We start from the raw sequence: 16,444 nt of genomic DNA, 5'->3' as shown, positions 1-16,444 counted from the left end.
CTCTTTCCTTGTTATGTCAGATGAAATGGTTGCTTCAGAGGAGAGTAAACAAAGTTCAAAGTTGTGAACATCATGATTGCGTCCCTGGACGCTGATTGGACGCTGAGGCGGTGCGTGTTGGCAGAGAGAGGACTGCTAGCTCTTATCACCACCTGCCTGCAGCAGGGTGGACAGATAGACGGACGGAGGTCGTCTTCCTGTGTGTTTTAAAGCAGGATTTCCTCCGGTGTGCCCTGTAATAACGTGTCCTTCAGTTGGCCTTGTGGCCTCCGCCGTGACCCCAGAACATGCTGGGCTGCCAAAACTTCACCATCCTGCAGGAAAACGAAGTTGGACTTGAGGGAAGCGTGAAAAAGTGCGGCTTCCTGATGTGGTGGTTTTGTGCATAAATTCAGAAACATTAATGTCGTATAGAAGTTAAATAAGCAGGTTCAATGTTGTTGTTTTTTGCACTGGGACGGGCCGAAGCGTAGGTCCACGTGGTTACTAAAGCAAACAAGTGCTGCCGTTCTTTGTAAGAGGTTCAGGAGTTTGGCTCCCTGTCGAATTATCGGCGAGGAAACGGAGCTCGGGCTGGTTTCTGTTTTTTTTGCTGCTCCTGCTTTTGTCCTGTTGTGCTGTCGAGGAAGTTTTGGCTCCTGTATAATCTCCTTCCTTAGTTTCAGCCTGGAAAAGTTTTATTAAGCTTTTATTTAAACACACACAACTAACAGCTCAAGCGCCGGACATCTGTCATAGCTGAGATTGTGATTTGTAGAGGTTGATTATTGTCTTTTGGACTGTGACTTGTTTGGCTGCAGGGTTTCAACGAGGACGACAGCAGGATGCTGGATTTAAAAACCTCAAAGCAGGTTCAGTTGGTTGTTTAGGGTCTCAAAAGATGTAACTCATATGTTGTAACTTAGATATAGATATGTGGGGAGGAGGCTGACAGTAGAGCTCTACCCATCACACTTTTATGAAATTAGGATTTAAGACGTGTGTGAGGACTTTCCTCATGACTCGACGTACCGTTGTTTCTCAAATGTGTGTTGCAAACGTTAGACAGAAAGATCCCATGTAAAGCGCAAAGTCAATCAATGTGTATTAATTCAGCTTCTACGTCTCTGGGATTGTGTTGCTATGACAACCCCACGTCCTGAACGCTGCCTCAGTTGGGAGGAGACGGGTAGAAGCTAAAGAGTTTCCTTATAGCTTAACCTGCCAGCGAGGAAGGGTCACTTCACGGAGCCGGTTACCATGGTAACAGGCTTCTGAGTTGTATCAACACAATGCTGGGTTAGTTACGTACTGGTGAAAAGACCAGACCAGGCCTGGTTGTCGTGGCAACATACGAGGCGGACAGACGAGATGTTAAGACATTCAGAAAAAGTCTCCTGGATTTATCAAAAGCGTTTATTAATAGTCATAGTAATGTCACACAAGTTCACAAGTGTTTAAGACATGTCTGGCTCAGTTTGGTGTGTGTCTGCAAGTATGTCTGTGTGAATTATATAAACAGTGCAGTTATAAATAAAAAGACCACAAAGAGAAGGGGAAGTGTAATATTGCAACAGGAAAAATAGAATTCTCATTTTAAAAGAAGACAAAAAAAAGGTTGTTCAAAGAGAACAATTAGCACCATCTATCCCATTATCATAAAAATCTCACCTAGAAACCCCCTACAGAGTTAAAAAACAAAACACTTTGGAGAAAGTCCTCTTTTTCCTTAATGAGCATACAAACACAGCATTCCATTAGTCATCGTCTCTACATGAGTAGTGTGTCTATCGTCTACAGGAAAGGTGGTGTTATATTCAAGATAAAGATTTAATTTTTATATATATATATTTATATATATCGAGAGAGAGAGAAAGAAAGGAAAAAAAAATAAACAGGAGTTGTGAGGTAAGCACCGGGGAAACAGCAGTCTCCACTCCTGCAGACATACGAGCTCCACATCTCAGTTCTTACCGAGTAAATCAGTCACCACTAAGAATAAAATAAAAGTTTAAAAAAAGATGGGTGGGGAGCAAAATTGTACAACCATATTCAAAAAGGGAGAACATTGATATCCAATAAATAGAAGAAACTTTTTAAATTAAATGTACACTGGCAAAGAAGAGGGGAAACAAAGTCTGCATCCTGGAACAAACAGAAGTACAACACACACCAGATGATGCTGATTTCTTTTTCTTTTCTTTTGTAGCTCATTCATACAGAGATGGAAGAAATGAACAGAGAACCTGATCATGTGTGACGACTGAATATTAATCTTCAGAGGAAATAAAAGGTATAATTCATAAAAAGATTTACAACACATACAAGCTTCCGAAAAGCAAAAATGAAACCCCCAAAAACAACCAGTCACTATAACCCGTATCTTTTGAAGCATTCCAAACAAATGTCTTTTTAAAATCCATAATGCTTTAGAAAAATGTTCATCTCTCTATTATTAGTATTTTCATTTTCTCTCTTTTCTAAATACAAGGCCAATGTGGTATATATCTAGGCTGAGCTAATTTAGAAAAAAAGAAACGAGACAATAAATTATTGTAAAAAAAGACAGCACCCCACAAATTTCACACAGCATGTACAAATTTCAGAATTCAAGACGATTAAAAAAAACAAAAAACATGCCATTGAAACCGTCGACCACACTTTGTTCAATGGCAGCACCGGCTGCCCCGTTGCCAGGGGTTCTGCTCAAAAGCACCATCTGAGAGTAAACTGGTATCTTATTGGTGGCGTCTTCTTTGTAAACAGTAACGAGTAAACGTATTCAACTGGCTATTCGGCGAGTCGGAGCAGTAGCAAAAAACGCATGGAAACAATGAAAGTTGACAACCAAAGTGAAAACTGTCTTTTGTCCTGGCTTGCAGGAGTTTTGGTTCTGGCTGAGGAGACGCAGGCGGCGGGGGGGGCTCCGTCACCGGGAGGAGGAGGTGGCGGCCTGGTGAGATGACAGAGAGACGATGAAAACCACCGGAGAGGAGTCAGATGAACGAGCATTGGACGCGGCGACGGCTACTCACCAGGGTGAAGGAGTCGTACATGTTCATGATCTCCTCGATGCGGTACTGCTCCAGCACCACCACATTGGTCAGCTGGGGGTTGCGCTGCCGCGCGCAGTCCTCGCAGTGGACCACGTACGTCTTCCTGCTGCTGTTTTCAGAGGTCACAAACAGCAAGTTGAACACCTCCACCTGTGACGAGAGAGACGGGTCAGTCAAGTCTCAGACTGATGCCTCACCCACATCTGGGGGGTAAGTGTATGTTTTTCACGCCTTTGATCGATGTCACTTTTCATATCTCAAACAAACTGCCGTAAATTCTGGAGTATATAGGCCGCACCTGCTAATTTTTAAAAGAAATTGTAATACGCCGCAGGTGTCCCCGTTGAAACATGAGATATAAACGCGGTAAGATTTTTTTTTTAAACTTTTAATTAAATGCCGGTAGCATCCACAACTACATACATACTGCAAAATGCCTTTTTTCAGAACAGTGAAAAAACAGAACAGTGCTTTTAACAGTAATGACGTTGGAATTGACCAGCCTGAAGGATTACTTCGTCGTTACTTTTCTCTACGAAAATACAGGAACCTACCAGCAAAAGTCACTGATCACTATCGTTCTCCTGTGCACTAAAACCTAAAAACCAAGTCCTCTTCTTCAGAGTCGGAATTAAAGGATCCACTCGCAATGGGTGATCTGAAGATGCGCAAGTTACCGTAGTTTGCCGAAACAGTTTCATTGGTCTGATATGACGAGGTTACTGGTAAATGTGTTGCCGCGGGAAGCTAGTTAGCCTATGAAAATCCATAAATTAGCCGCATCGTTGTAAAAGCCGCAGTCTGAAAGCGTGTGAAAAAAACATAGCGGCTTATATGCCGGAATTTACTGTAGATGTTTCATCTTCACAGCCTTTAGATTTGCATGTAACAAAGCTGCTAACTTATGCATACGGTACCAGAGACAGATGTACTCACATCACACTCATTGCAGTAGTAGGCCGGCTCATCTTTGACCCGACTCTGGTAGGAAATCTTTTTGCCTTCGGACACCAGTTGGTCTCGCAGGATCTGGATGTGCTTCATGGACTGCAGGAGGCAGTGTCTGACAAGAACAGTGTGCGTTAATTTTGGATTCAGACGTAATCACGCAGTTTATCTTGAGGACAGGAAGATTTATCGCTTACTTGATCATCTTGTAGGTGTCGGAGTCTGTGATTTTCAGAGTGCGGGCCACATTCCAGGACACGTGAATCATGGGAACAATTGACTTGACCTTCTTCACCTCGTTCCACTCGAATCTCTCCAGAGCCAGCTGGTACTGGTAACCTGCAGACGCACATGGAGCCATGTTGAGGGTGATGCTGTGGATGTGATCTGCATTCGGCCACTAGATGGTGCAATATTTACCGCTGAGAGGTCCGACGTTCCAGGCAATGTTGTTGCACCAGCCGACGGCCTGGACCCAGTGAACGGTGCCGGCATTGATCCACACCAAGTCCCCGGGCCGCTGGATGAAGCGGTACACGGGGATGTTGGCCTTGTAGAGGTCCTCCAACACTGGCCACCAGGACCCCGTTAGGTAGTCCACTCCATGCCTGACGACATAATCAATCGGTCTCACTGCTGCACTTTATAGGTATAAAACTGCATTAAACATGGAGAAATTCTCACTTTTCACAGAAGTCATTGATCGCCCCCCAGTAGTTCTCGTGGACGGAGAACCACTCGCAGTCTCCTGGGCCGATGTTGATGTTTACTGAACAGAAGTTATTGTTCTCCTGGTGACCTGTGGAGCAAAGACAAAATGTTGTAGGTAGGGATGTTAACAATTACTCGATTTTCGATTAATTGCCGTTATGAAATTACCCGATTAAAATTAACGATTACAATTAATCTATTTATTTATTTATTTTTTTGGTTTAACTTCACCAGCTGGTATTACGCCCGGACCACATTTAATGCGACACAACGCGCCGCGGCGCGCACATAAAGTTAGAAGAAAGAGACGGCGGATAGGTTTGGTTTTAGTAATATCATGCTCAGGCAATGAGTCTGCAATGGCCCAGACGGGAGACACATATAGCTCAGTGCTTAACTCTTATTTTTAATCCACTCTATATTCTTCTGGTTGTTCTTCGATATGTCCCCCTAAAGCCTGAATTATGGTTCCGCCCTAAATCGACGCAGAGCCGCCGCCGTAGCCTACGGCGGCGGCTCTGCGTTGTTGTAACGCGGAACCATAAATCAGCCTTCACCCGGTACATACATAGGTTCCTCTAAACATCTGTCCCCGCTACAGTTTTAACTAAAAGAAAATGTGCTCCAATACAGCAGGTCTCATAATTTTATTTTGAACACTGCCAAAACTTAAAACGTAACTAGAACTTAAAATTTGCTTGACACAAATGACACTATTATGGCTGCTGCTACTACTAATAGCCTTGAAGTGCACTTTATATTATATTCCTTGTGGTACAAAAATGTCTTTTTGTTACTTTTGTATCAAATAAATATTTGATTAAGGAATACATTAAAATGTCCTTTGTATTTTATATAAGCAAAAAAATTATGTTTGTATCTCAGATGGGGGAAAAACGCCACTTATCAACTAATCGATGATCGATCGATAAGGTTATCAATTAATGAAATAATCGATAATTTGCATCCCTAGTTGTAGGTGTTGGTGTTTAAACCCCCCCCCTGTCTGGTGATGTTCCTCACCCGGCGTTCGGCTCCCAGGAACCTTCATGTAGAGCTGGACGGTGTTCATGCCTAAAATGGTGTGTCCCACGTGGCTCAGCATGTTCCCACTGGACGCCACGCGCATGAAGGCCGGGAGCTTCTGCAGCTCCTGAAGCTGGGCCTTCCACCTGAAAGACGAGGCACGGATGCTATTAGAGCTGTTGCCACGGCAGCCATTATAGGGGTGGGGCCTAACGTAGACGCTGCTCACCTCTTGGGATCAGAAAGGTCAATATTGGTGCCAAATTTAATAATCTTTCCAACTGCTTTCTGCTCACCACTGAAAGGAAAACATATTTCATTAGAGCAAAGTTCAAAAATTCTTTTAGTGTTAATATTTAATTGTTAACTTTATTCTTACTTGGTGTTCTCTTTAGAGGAGTCCTTGTTATCAGTACAGCTGAGTGGCTTCTTCTCATCTTCTTCATCCTCCTCATCACTGCCTTTTTCCTCCTGAAGAAACAGATCATAGAAATCTTGACGCTCTGTGTCACGCAAAACAATATGCAGAGGTGGACAGAGTACTCGACCCCAGTACTTGAGTAAGAGTACAAATACTACTGGTCAAAATTTACTCCGTTACAAGTAAAAGTAGCTCAGTCAAAATATTACTCGAGTAAGAGTAGAAAAGTACTTGCTTTTAAAGGTACTTAAGTATCCAAAAGTAAATGCTTTTAAATTTACTTTAAGTAAAAGTAAGAGTAAGAGTAAATTTCTTATTTTCCACATCAGTAAATTTCTATATTTTTTTCTAAATTAATTTAAGGATCTTTTAACTCTTGTTTCTGAGAATTCGATGTTGAGTTGTTGAAAGCAGAGAGGTAGTTCTGCTTCGGCAGACACAATAAACATTTGAAAATAAATGTCTGTGGTTTGTCTGTGCCCTCGTTTTTTACCCTGTCGAACTCAAACATTGAGTTAAGATACGGCCAAGGATTTTGTGAAAGTCCCTGCTCCGAGTCCGGCTCATTATCAGACTCAGACGACTCAGCGGATTGTCTTTCTTCTCCTGACGCAGGCGTAGCCATTGCTGCGGCTCTGTCTTGACTTGTTGTGGCTCTGTCTTGACAAACGCAGGCTACTTTGGCGGTATCGTTTTGAGGATATGTACTTAAGTACAGTACTCAAGTAAATTTACTCCGTTACTGTCCACCACTGACAATATGCAAACGGAGGTGAGGGGTTGCGTACCTGAAGGCTCTCCTGGAAGCTGGAGGCCTGGTACTGGGCGTACTTGGCGATGGTGGTGTAGGAGCGGCTGCTCTCGCAGGGCCACGTCTGGCCGGTGCCACTGGGGTCCCAGTTCTCGTCAGCCGGCTGCTGCACTTGAGTCCTCACCTCTACGGCCTGCTCTGCATTGGCTTCCACCAGGGACTTTGTGGAAAACAGCCCCAAGTCTGAAAACGGAGGGAAAAACATAGAGCTTAAATCGTTGATCTGCAGATGGTCAAAGTGGGAGAATGACGTGCAACAGTATTTAATATAACTGGTGTGTTAAGAAGAAGTCTGAACGTACTGAGTCGGAGGGATCCAGCCAGTCCTCTAATGACGGTAACGGGATTCTTGGGATCGGTGCAGAACTGCAGCAGCACCGGGGAGAAGGCATCCCTCTTGCTCTCCAGCTGCAATGAAGGATCATCCTGTCAGTATTCTCACCTTTTCAGCTGCCATAAGTCGCCACCAGAGGGCAGCGGATGTATTCAGTAAAACCGTGAAAACACCAACAATTATTCAACATGTGAGGCGTGTGGTGACGTACGTAGATGCTGGGTGTGGGAGGATTGAGTTTCTCTCTGGGGATGGGTTCCTCCGAGGCTATGACGGGCTTCACAGAGAAGGCGGGCAGCAGAAAAGATTCTTTAAATTTCCCTTTGACTCGAGCCCCCCTGGAACAAGGAAAATAAAGAAATAAGAGGACGAGCCCACCACACCACCATGTATACCGGTCTGTTTGATCATTTTAGATTAAATTAAATATGATTAAACGAATAATGCAGTGTACTTACTTGCAGGACCGGATAATCTCGCTTGCAGAGTTCTCGATGGTGATGTCCTGCAGAGGAATCCTCTTCTCCTCCACCTCCGAGGCGATGAACGTCTCCCTGTCCCCGCTCTCCACCTTGATCAGGCGAATCTTCAGCTCCTTGGGCGGCCCGTCCGACACGGCCTTTAACTTCAGGAAGTCCATGGAGCCCAGCGACGAGCCGGGCTCGGACCCGTGTCTGTGCTCGGAGGATCTCTCTCCGGAGTCCGAGGTCCATTCTGCGCGCTCGTCCTCGCTGCCGGAGCTGGCGCCAGACGCGTCTTTGCGGTTCTTCTTGTCAGTCTCATAATGACTTCGGTTCTTCTCCGACTCGCGCTTTTGCAGATTGAGGTCGCAGAGAATCCTACGATCCTTCTTCTCTTTATGGCTCTTGCCGTCTTTGTGCCGCTTGTGGCCGGAGCCTGAATGGGACGACGAGGATGAGGATGAAGAGGAAAAGTCTCCCTTATCTCGGTGCTTCTTTCTGTCCTTCTTGTGTTCGTGCTTCCTGCTGCTGTGGCCGTGGCCGTGCTTTCTCTTCTTGTCTCTGTCTTTGTGCTCCTTTACCTTCTCATGCTTGCCGTGTCTGCTGGGTTTATCGAGCGACTGCCGGCTGAGCAAGACCTCGCAGCTGTTTCCCAGCTCTTGCAGAGAAGAGTCGGAGATGATGGTCAGCTCCTCCTCCTCCTTGATCAACTTGATGGGTTTCACGGTTGGAATGCTGCTTTTGACGGGGTTCAGTGTGTCCTCAGTTTCTCCCTCATCCGTCCACACATCACTGTCCTCCAGTTTCATTTTCTTGTCCTCCAGTAGTGAGCGGGGGGAGGACTTGAGGGGGGGCACAGCAGGACTGAATGGTGGATTGGTGGAGTCTGACGTGGGAGAACTGCCCTGCTGGCGGCAAATGTCAGGTCCAAGCGACAACGAGGAGGAGTATTTAACACCAACCAGAGCGGATGGGGGGGGTCTTCCAAACGGCCCGCCCCGGTACGCGTACTTCTGGCTCTCCAAGACCGTCGCAAGAGATTTAAACATGCTATTTACCCCCGTCTGGTGGAGGTGGGGTCTCTGAGGCGGCGGGGAGCAAGACGGGGCCTCAGAATCCTCCTCCGACTCCTCGTCCGCCTCACTTTTAGTCTGCTCCGTGAGGCCGTACAGTTTAGCCAGGTCGCTGTGGCGGTAGTTGGTGTTGCCGACCCCCATCACCATGTCCAGGGGCGGCTTGGTCTTCGGGGGAACGGTCGGAGAAGCCTTGTTGAAGTCCTCCTCCTCCTCGTTGAGGGACGAGGTGCGACTGCAGGGGGAGGCCAGCGAGCCCTGGCGGCTGAGCACCGGCGGGCTCTCGTTGGCGCCGAAGTCTTCCAGGTTAGGCTGCAGCTTGGTAGCTGGAATCAGGTCTGGGGCGCACAGGTAACTCTTAACGGGCTCGGCACTCGGAGCGAAGCCGTCGAGCAGCCCCGCACACCTGCTTTTATCACTGTTGTACAGCTCCTCCTCCTTCTTGATGGACTCGTCCAGCATGGCCATGATGTTGGCCAGACCGTCGGGGAGCATGGTGGGCAGCTCCGAGGGCTCCTCCTCGAACTGAGCGCTGTCCGAGTCGGAGCCGGCGTTCTCCAAGCCGCTCTCCTGCAGCTGCTGGCTGGTGTCCCTGCTGCAGCCGGGGGCCGACGACAAGGGCGGGGGGGTCTCCCTGGAGAAGGCCTGGTAGAGTTTTGGGGGCTCTCTAAGTGCTGAGTTGGGGAGGGGTTGTTGGCTGGCGTCCTTCTCCCGGGCCGAGTCTTTGGATTGGCTGGGTGCTGCTTGCATTGCCGGGGGCTTGGCGGGGTAGGCCGGCTGGTTCATCCCTGAGGTATTGTGTGTTGGTGGGGGGGTGAATGTGGGGTTGTTGTTCCACATCTCCCTCTGCCGCTGCTTCTCTCTGGCGTACTCGGTCTGAGGCGTGAGGGGAGGCGGCCGCAGCCGCTCGGCAGGAGGTCCGGCGGCGGCGGTGGTGCCGCCGCGGCTCAGCCAGGGATAAGGAGGAGAAGCCCGGGAGTGGGGGGGCGACGGACCTGACGGAGGTGCAGCCACAGAGGAGAGGGGAGGGGGCGGGGGGGCAGCGGAGGTGTGTCTCAAATGCAGCCGCTCCTGGTTGTCAGCCGTCTGTTGTTTATCAGCGCGCAGCTTGTCCTCCCTCCGTCGCTCCTCTTCTTCCCTCTCAGTTCTTTTCCTCTCCTCTTCCTCCCACTCCTGTTCTCTCCTCCTCCTCTCCTCCTCGTGCCTCTCCCAGTCTCTCCTCTTTCTTTCCCGCTCCATTTTCTTCCTCTCCTCCTCTTGCCTCTTCCTCTCTTTTTCTACTCTCTCCATTTCTCTTTTCTTTCTTTCCTCTTCCTGCCTCCTCTGCTTCTCCTGCTCCTGCCTTTCCCACTCCCTCCGTCTCCTCTCTTCCTCCTGTCTCTCCATTTCTTTCCTTTTCTTCTCCTCTTCCAGCTTCTTTCTGATTTCCAGCTCCCTCTTTTGTTTCTCCTCTTCTCTGAGCCTCTCCTGCTCCTCCCTGTCCCTCCTCCTCCTCTCTTCCGCCCTCATGTGTCCCTCCAGCTCTGCGTCCAGCTTGTCCAGGGCCTCTCCGATGGACTGAGGGACGGAGGTGGGAAACGGAGGAACAGAGTATCTCGGTGTCAGATGACCCGCCCTGGAGGGCTGGGCCGGAGCCGGTGCTTCAGCGGGACGCTTGACCGAAGAAAGAGAAGGAGGACAATATGTAGGGTGTAGGTTTGACACTCTACTTGTAATTACACTTTCCCCCGTCCTCTGGTGCCCTGAGGAGAACAAAGACGATGAAGAAAACGGAGGAAAGACCGGCTCCAGTTCAGCCTGTTGATAGTACGACATCTTTCCCTTCCCTGGCGGGGACTTTGTGGCGTTCCCCGGATGCTGATGGTGCAGCTCGTGTTTCTGAGGCCTGCTGGCAGCAGGAGTCTGGCCTCGCTGGCCACCCAGCTGGAGCGCAGCGTCCATCTGAGGTTTAGAGCTGATGACAGCGCTACTGGAGGTTTGGGCCACCGGCAACACCTCTCTCTGCCAGCTGGTATTACTGCTGCCATTGTTCATAGAGCAGCCAGCTGGGCGCGATGCGGTCGCCGTAGAGACACCATCCATAGCAACGCCGTTAGAGCTCCTGCTGTACTGGCCGATGGCGCAGGAGGCCTGAGATGTGATGACGGGTGTTCTGGTGGAGTTGGCTGAGGGCAGAGGAGAGCTGATGTGATGGTGATGCTGGGAGGAACCTGAAAGCCGACCGTCTGCAGTCCGATTGTGGCTCTGCTGGTGCTGAGGTTGCACACCTGGAAGTCTGAAGATGCTCGACTCCTGAAGAAATGCAACATTTCCAGTCAGTTGATGCAACAACCATCCGCAGATTATATCAAGCAACATTTGTGACACTCAGACTTGCACTGGTGTTGTTTCTGTCAGCCTGTTTCAATTTTAGTTTTAGTCTAGTCTTTGGGTCAAGCTATCATTTTAGTTTTTATTAGTTTAAGTCACGTTCATTCTTAAGTTTCAGTTGACTAAAAGTTTGAGCATGTTATTTTAGTCGAAGATTGTATTTAGCCAAACCCATTTTACAATTCAAACAAGGTTATCTTATTATATTATTGTTACCTTATAGACTCAAGAATACATTAATTCCAGATACAGAAGACGCTCTAATTTGAGTTTACAATATATTTATTTTTCCGTATTTCTCCCCATCTTTTTCTTTTTCCACGTCTATGTAGGAAAGTGTATCCAAAGAGGGTCTCTTCTTCTTCTTCTTCTCCAGCCCCAGAGAAGATCCCAGCGTGGCCGGCCATCGGCCCCTTTCTCTATGTAACTTTGTTTTTAATGTACGTGAACCTAGAGCTCTGCGTTAACGGCATCAGCCTCTAACCTGCAGCTGCATCTTCTGGATCTGATTACCCCCCGCCCCGACTGGGATTGAGGACTAACGTCACCCAGCAGCAGAACTAAACCAGAGGTAACTACTGAATACATGGACATTAAGGGTCTTTGGTAGAACGTTTTGGTCAACGAAAATGAAGACACATTTTAGCAGCGTTTTTATTTTGTAATCTACATTTTAGTCTTGTTTTTATTCCTCTACGATATTGCATTATATATTTAATTATTGTTATCGTCACATGACCCGCATTTTCGTTGCGTCTCGTTTTCCTCAGGTGATAAAGGTTTGTTGACGACGATATTTAGTCATAATTTTCGTTGACTAAAGCAACTTTACTTCACAGTAAACACACATGAATGACGGATACTCACCGTGGACTGACTGCTGGGAGTGCGCTGATGTCTCCAGGCCTCGTGAGGACCACCTCTCTGTTGCTGAGGTACTGAGGTGCGGCTGGCAGGAGGAGGACCCTGGTGCCCCAGCCCTGGGTGAGGCTGGAAGTGGCTGTAAGGCACACTGCTGCTGCTTTTCTTGTTGCTGGTTGCAGCAGCATTTGCTGGTGATGACTGGACTTTTAGGTGCAGCTCTCTATCAGCCCTGGTTGGGGTACATGCTATGTGAGGGGTAGCTTGGCTGCCACCATAGCCCCCGATGAGAGGGCCCCTCTGGCTGTGAAGACTTCTCGACTCCATGGCCTGGTAGGGTGGAGCGTGCTCCCGTTTGGCGCCGGGACTCGGGTAGGAAGATTGAGGGGAGTGATGGTTTATAGCCTGAGGTTGTAATGTGTCTTTCGGAAGCTGAGGGACACATCCTTGGTTGTAACTCCCTGGAGGGGAATTCAGTGGAGGGGAGAGGTTGGAAGGGCTGGAAGAGGCAGGAGAGGACTTTGGGGTATAGCTGCCCATTCTATGTTTGCCATTTTCCTGTTAAACCATAGAAAAGGAGGGAAAAGTACATCACTCTTTGCTCGGATCTGAGGGTATTAAAATCAATACATCTTCATGAAACCAATATGACATTTCCTTCTGACTAAAGACAACAGTGACTGCATCCTACTGGGTTAAATTGGGCCTTTTTGTTACTGTTCAGACCTGAAACTCCTGTGATTGTGGGTTCTTGTGGTCGGAGGTCTGGGGCTGCCAGAGAACGCCGTTGTCCTTGTGAATGGGGTTCCAGAAAGCAGGTTTCTGGGGGAGCCGTTGAGCCGATGATTGCTGCTGAGATGGCAGAGGTTGACCGGGACCAGCGAAACGCTGCATCCCAGGATGAGATGTCTGTCGCAGGGAATAAGAGTTTAGAGTTTAGAGTTTATTAATTTAGCACAAAAAGATGCATGAAGCACTGCGCAAGGAGGGAACGAAGTTCTATAGCGAACTTGTACAAGGTTCCACCCCTGTCAAAAAAACAAAACAAAGGACAAGCAGACAGCATGCATGAGCTAAACAACAACAAAAGACAAAGATCAATAGCAACAGGAATTCAAGTACTTGAAACAACTAATAGTAAAAAACACAAAGAAAGAACAAAAAATTTGACAAAAGCAGAACAATGAGAAAGAATATATAATTAAAGGTCGATAAAATTAAAGGTTGAGTAGAGAAAGTAAATTAGGTTCCTGTGGAAAGTAAAAATTCCTTTAGGTTTTTTTTGAAAATGCATTGGGAGGAGGTGGACCTCAGTGAAGAGTTTAAGTCAGACCAGAGCTTGGGGCCTCTATAAGTAATGTTGAATTGGTGACTTGAGGTTCGGGAGGACGGTATAGATAAGCTATTGTTACTAAACCTTGTTTGATATGAGTGAAAGTCTGTTGTCAGAATAAAGAAATTGTGAAAAGTAATAGGCAGATCTTGTTTACTGTATATAAACTTATGAATAAAAAGGCATGTTTGATAGGCATTCACCTTATCAATAGGTAAGAGTCGATACTTCAGAAAAGATAAGAACAGGCAAGGCTTAGGAATAGAAACACTGAGAAGAAGTCTTATACTAATTTAAGCAGTTTCTTTGGTACTAAGAGGAAAAATTAAAGTTTAATACTCTTGTACCTGATCCAAGCTCTTTTTCCTCTTATTGGGGCTGGGACAGTCCTCAGCAGCAGGACGGGAGGGTATGTGGAGTGATGGGGGAGGAGTGTGTTGGATCACCGAGTGCTCTCCCAATGGAGGGCCTGGTCTCTTCAGCTGACCCCCGAGCATCTTCCCTGGGTAGGCCCTCTGCTGTGGGCAGAAAAAACAAGGACATGTAAAGTGGTGGATGAAGTCAGTCTACAATCCCTTCGTTGAAATATTCAGCAGACATTTCTACCGGAGTGACTCCCATCAACATGGTTGTCTGAATGAGGGTTGTCGTGTTTCTATGCGAGGATGATGAAACACAATCACAGCCAATTAGAGAGGCTCCTACCTGGTGCACCTGAGCCCACATTTCTTCTCCCAGCAGTGGTGGACCCCGGGGAACATGCTGCTCCTGAGGACCCCCAAACTACAGCAGGCGAGAACACCAACAGAGCATTTGCACCACTTTCTCTCTCACTGCAAACACCTGCAATCATGTCATCTTAGTTCCTCACCTTCAGCAGTGAGTTGGGTCTGCCAGGAGGAAGGTTGGGGTTTGGGGGGTGTCCATTGCTGCCTGAATAGCTTCCGTTATGGAGACGCAGCGAGTGCTCGTTAGGCAGGGGCAGGACAGGGTGGCCTTGGTGAGGGAGGTGGGACTCGTACAGCTGGCCTAACTGCTCCCAGGCTCTGTGAGGAGGTGGGGGATGAAGATGGTGAAGCGGGGGCCGCTGTGGCTCCCTCTGCATTCCTGGCAGCATCGCCTGCTGGAGCTCCAGCTTCTCACCTCCTCTCAATACCCTGCAAGAAAGTCAAACCCGCGTCCAAATGGTCAGAATCCGGTAAAACTACGTAAATCTGCAGAGTTGGGTTGAGGGATTACTGCAATGCCTTGCTTTAGAGAAACTTATATATGTTGTTAAAGGGAAATATAACACATTTGAGAAGATTTGGGGCTCTTTTATGCAATTTCTGGAGGGGGAGGATTTTTATTCCAGTTTTGTAGTCTACTGTTTATTGTATATTATATATTTTTTATTCTTATTTTTATATATTCAACCTCTTGTTTATTTCTAACAAGGTCTTGATCACATTTTGGATGGAGGGAGCGTTCCATAAGTACATAATGTGTTTCCATCTGTGTATGTACATGTTGGTCACTCATTAGCGATATCCTTTTCTTTTCTTCTCTTTTTTAAACGCCATGATGAGAATCAGTCAGTTACCACACAGTAAAATATACCACTTAAATATCTACATTTGGAATATCTTCAAGTGCCTATTTGTACGTATTAATGTGCCTTGTTCTGTTTTGTGTGTCTCTGTACTGTAATTGATAAAGTCAATAAAAATATTTGTAAAAAAAAAAAAAAATGACGTAAATCCAGTTCACATCCGTCAGCAACGACGCTGTACTTGACTTACCCATTACTTAAATATTTGTTGTGGTGGTTCAGTCCACTGATGGGGCCAGGAGGTAGATGGGGAAGTAGCTGGTGTTGATTCATGGCAGGTGAACACCTGATCGAGAGCAAACAGCACACAGATTAAACTCGGGCAATATAAAGTTTGAATAGTACTTGAACTCAAGTTAGACAACTTTTAAACTTTCAAGTACATATTCTACCCAATAGGATGAGATGTGCATGTGTTGTCATGGCGACATACCTGGCAGGTGGCTGCCAGGAACGGCCGCTCATGGGAGGCCATGGTCCCCGGTTGAGTCCGTCCAGAGGGAAGGAATCCCGTGTGCCGCGCCCGCCTAACTGCTCTACTGCGTGATGCATCCAGCCTGAGTGATTAACAAACACATTCACACAAAGCTGTATCACAACATGAATATTTTATGTTTTAAAATGACAAAACAAATATGTGGTAACTCTGTCTACTCACCGGACTAGCTGTACTTGTGAAGCCCTCCACTGCAGCACAGAGAGGGCCTCACTCCAACACTGAGAATATATGCGGCGTCCGACTCCTCTGTCTTCTGCACCAAGTACCTAAAAGCCAACTGGCTGCGGAGGGGGATGGACAGAAGAGCGTCTATGAGAACGAGTGACACAGACATGCACTGAACAGGCAACAAATGTCACAGGGCTCTCTGTTATATAGGCTGGGCGGTGTGTGAGTGGGTGTCAGCAATAAGAAGAGAGTAGAAAAGAGGGCAGCAGAGCCATCTGCTCAAGGATACTGGATGCTGATGTACAGACTAATCTTTTGTTTTACCAAGAAACTTAAATAAATCCACTGTAAGTGTCACATTTTAATCACTTCTTTGTCTGTGGCTAACTGCGATGCACCGTTCAGCCTGTAGGTGGTGTCAGCGGGCTGCATGGTGAGGGCAGGATTATTTCTGAGACCCAGATGGCTCAGCGGGAAGCTCACCTACGAGGACAGGCCTAGCATTACTGTAATCCTTACCATGGGCCTCTCCATAGCGAGAGACAGAAGGAAAGACTAAGGGTGACAGGCTTTGGTCACATGCCAAGAGTGTGCAGCGCTGGAACCGGTCCAAACGTGCAAGCTGCACGGCCGCTTTAGTGCATGCGAGAGAAAACCGTGCTCTCTTTTAAGTGGATGATTATGTGTGTGCAGCGCAGCACTCTGTAGGGCGTGTATAAACTGCGTACCCGGTGGATACACTAAGGTTTAATCTCATTACTGCAGGCGTGATGAAGAGGAAGAAGGGGGGGGGGGGGGGGCG

At 47.3% G+C, this 16,444-nt stretch overlaps 1 protein-coding gene across 1 annotated transcript in view; it reads right to left on the bottom strand.

Moving 5' to 3' along the window:
* Positions 1–1,379: 1,379 nt before the first annotated feature.
* Positions 1,380–16,444, bottom strand: part of kdm6ba (lysine (K)-specific demethylase 6B, a) — a 55,862-nt gene continuing 40,797 nt past the window's right edge. The window contains exons 4-24 of the mRNA XM_061710521.1: positions 15,634–15,755; positions 15,409–15,532; positions 15,166–15,261; positions 14,256–14,541; positions 14,090–14,167; positions 13,732–13,902; positions 12,778–12,960; positions 12,058–12,609; positions 7,745–11,112; positions 7,498–7,624; positions 7,255–7,360; positions 6,930–7,135; positions 6,100–6,191; positions 5,950–6,018; positions 5,718–5,866; positions 4,668–4,782; positions 4,404–4,591; positions 4,181–4,322; positions 3,972–4,098; positions 3,015–3,185; positions 1,380–2,932 (exon numbers count right to left, since the gene is read on the bottom strand). Of these exons, the coding sequence (XP_061566505.1) occupies positions 2,909–2,932; positions 3,015–3,185; positions 3,972–4,098; positions 4,181–4,322; positions 4,404–4,591; positions 4,668–4,782; positions 5,718–5,866; positions 5,950–6,018; positions 6,100–6,191; positions 6,930–7,135; positions 7,255–7,360; positions 7,498–7,624; positions 7,745–11,112; positions 12,058–12,609; positions 12,778–12,960; positions 13,732–13,902; positions 14,090–14,167; positions 14,256–14,541; positions 15,166–15,261; positions 15,409–15,527 (6,369 nt within the window). The 5' untranslated portion in view covers positions 15,528–15,532; positions 15,634–15,755 and the 3' untranslated portion in view covers positions 1,380–2,908. The remainder of the gene's footprint in view (positions 2,933–3,014; positions 3,186–3,971; positions 4,099–4,180; positions 4,323–4,403; positions 4,592–4,667; positions 4,783–5,717; positions 5,867–5,949; positions 6,019–6,099; positions 6,192–6,929; positions 7,136–7,254; positions 7,361–7,497; positions 7,625–7,744; positions 11,113–12,057; positions 12,610–12,777; positions 12,961–13,731; positions 13,903–14,089; positions 14,168–14,255; positions 14,542–15,165; positions 15,262–15,408; positions 15,533–15,633; positions 15,756–16,444) is intronic.

The sequence above is a fragment of the Cololabis saira genome, chromosome 20 (assembly GCF_033807715.1).
Source record: "Cololabis saira isolate AMF1-May2022 chromosome 20, fColSai1.1, whole genome shotgun sequence".
Taxonomy (NCBI): Eukaryota; Metazoa; Chordata; class Actinopteri; order Beloniformes; family Belonidae; genus Cololabis; species Cololabis saira.
This window is presented reverse-complemented; position numbering and strand designations above follow the sequence as displayed.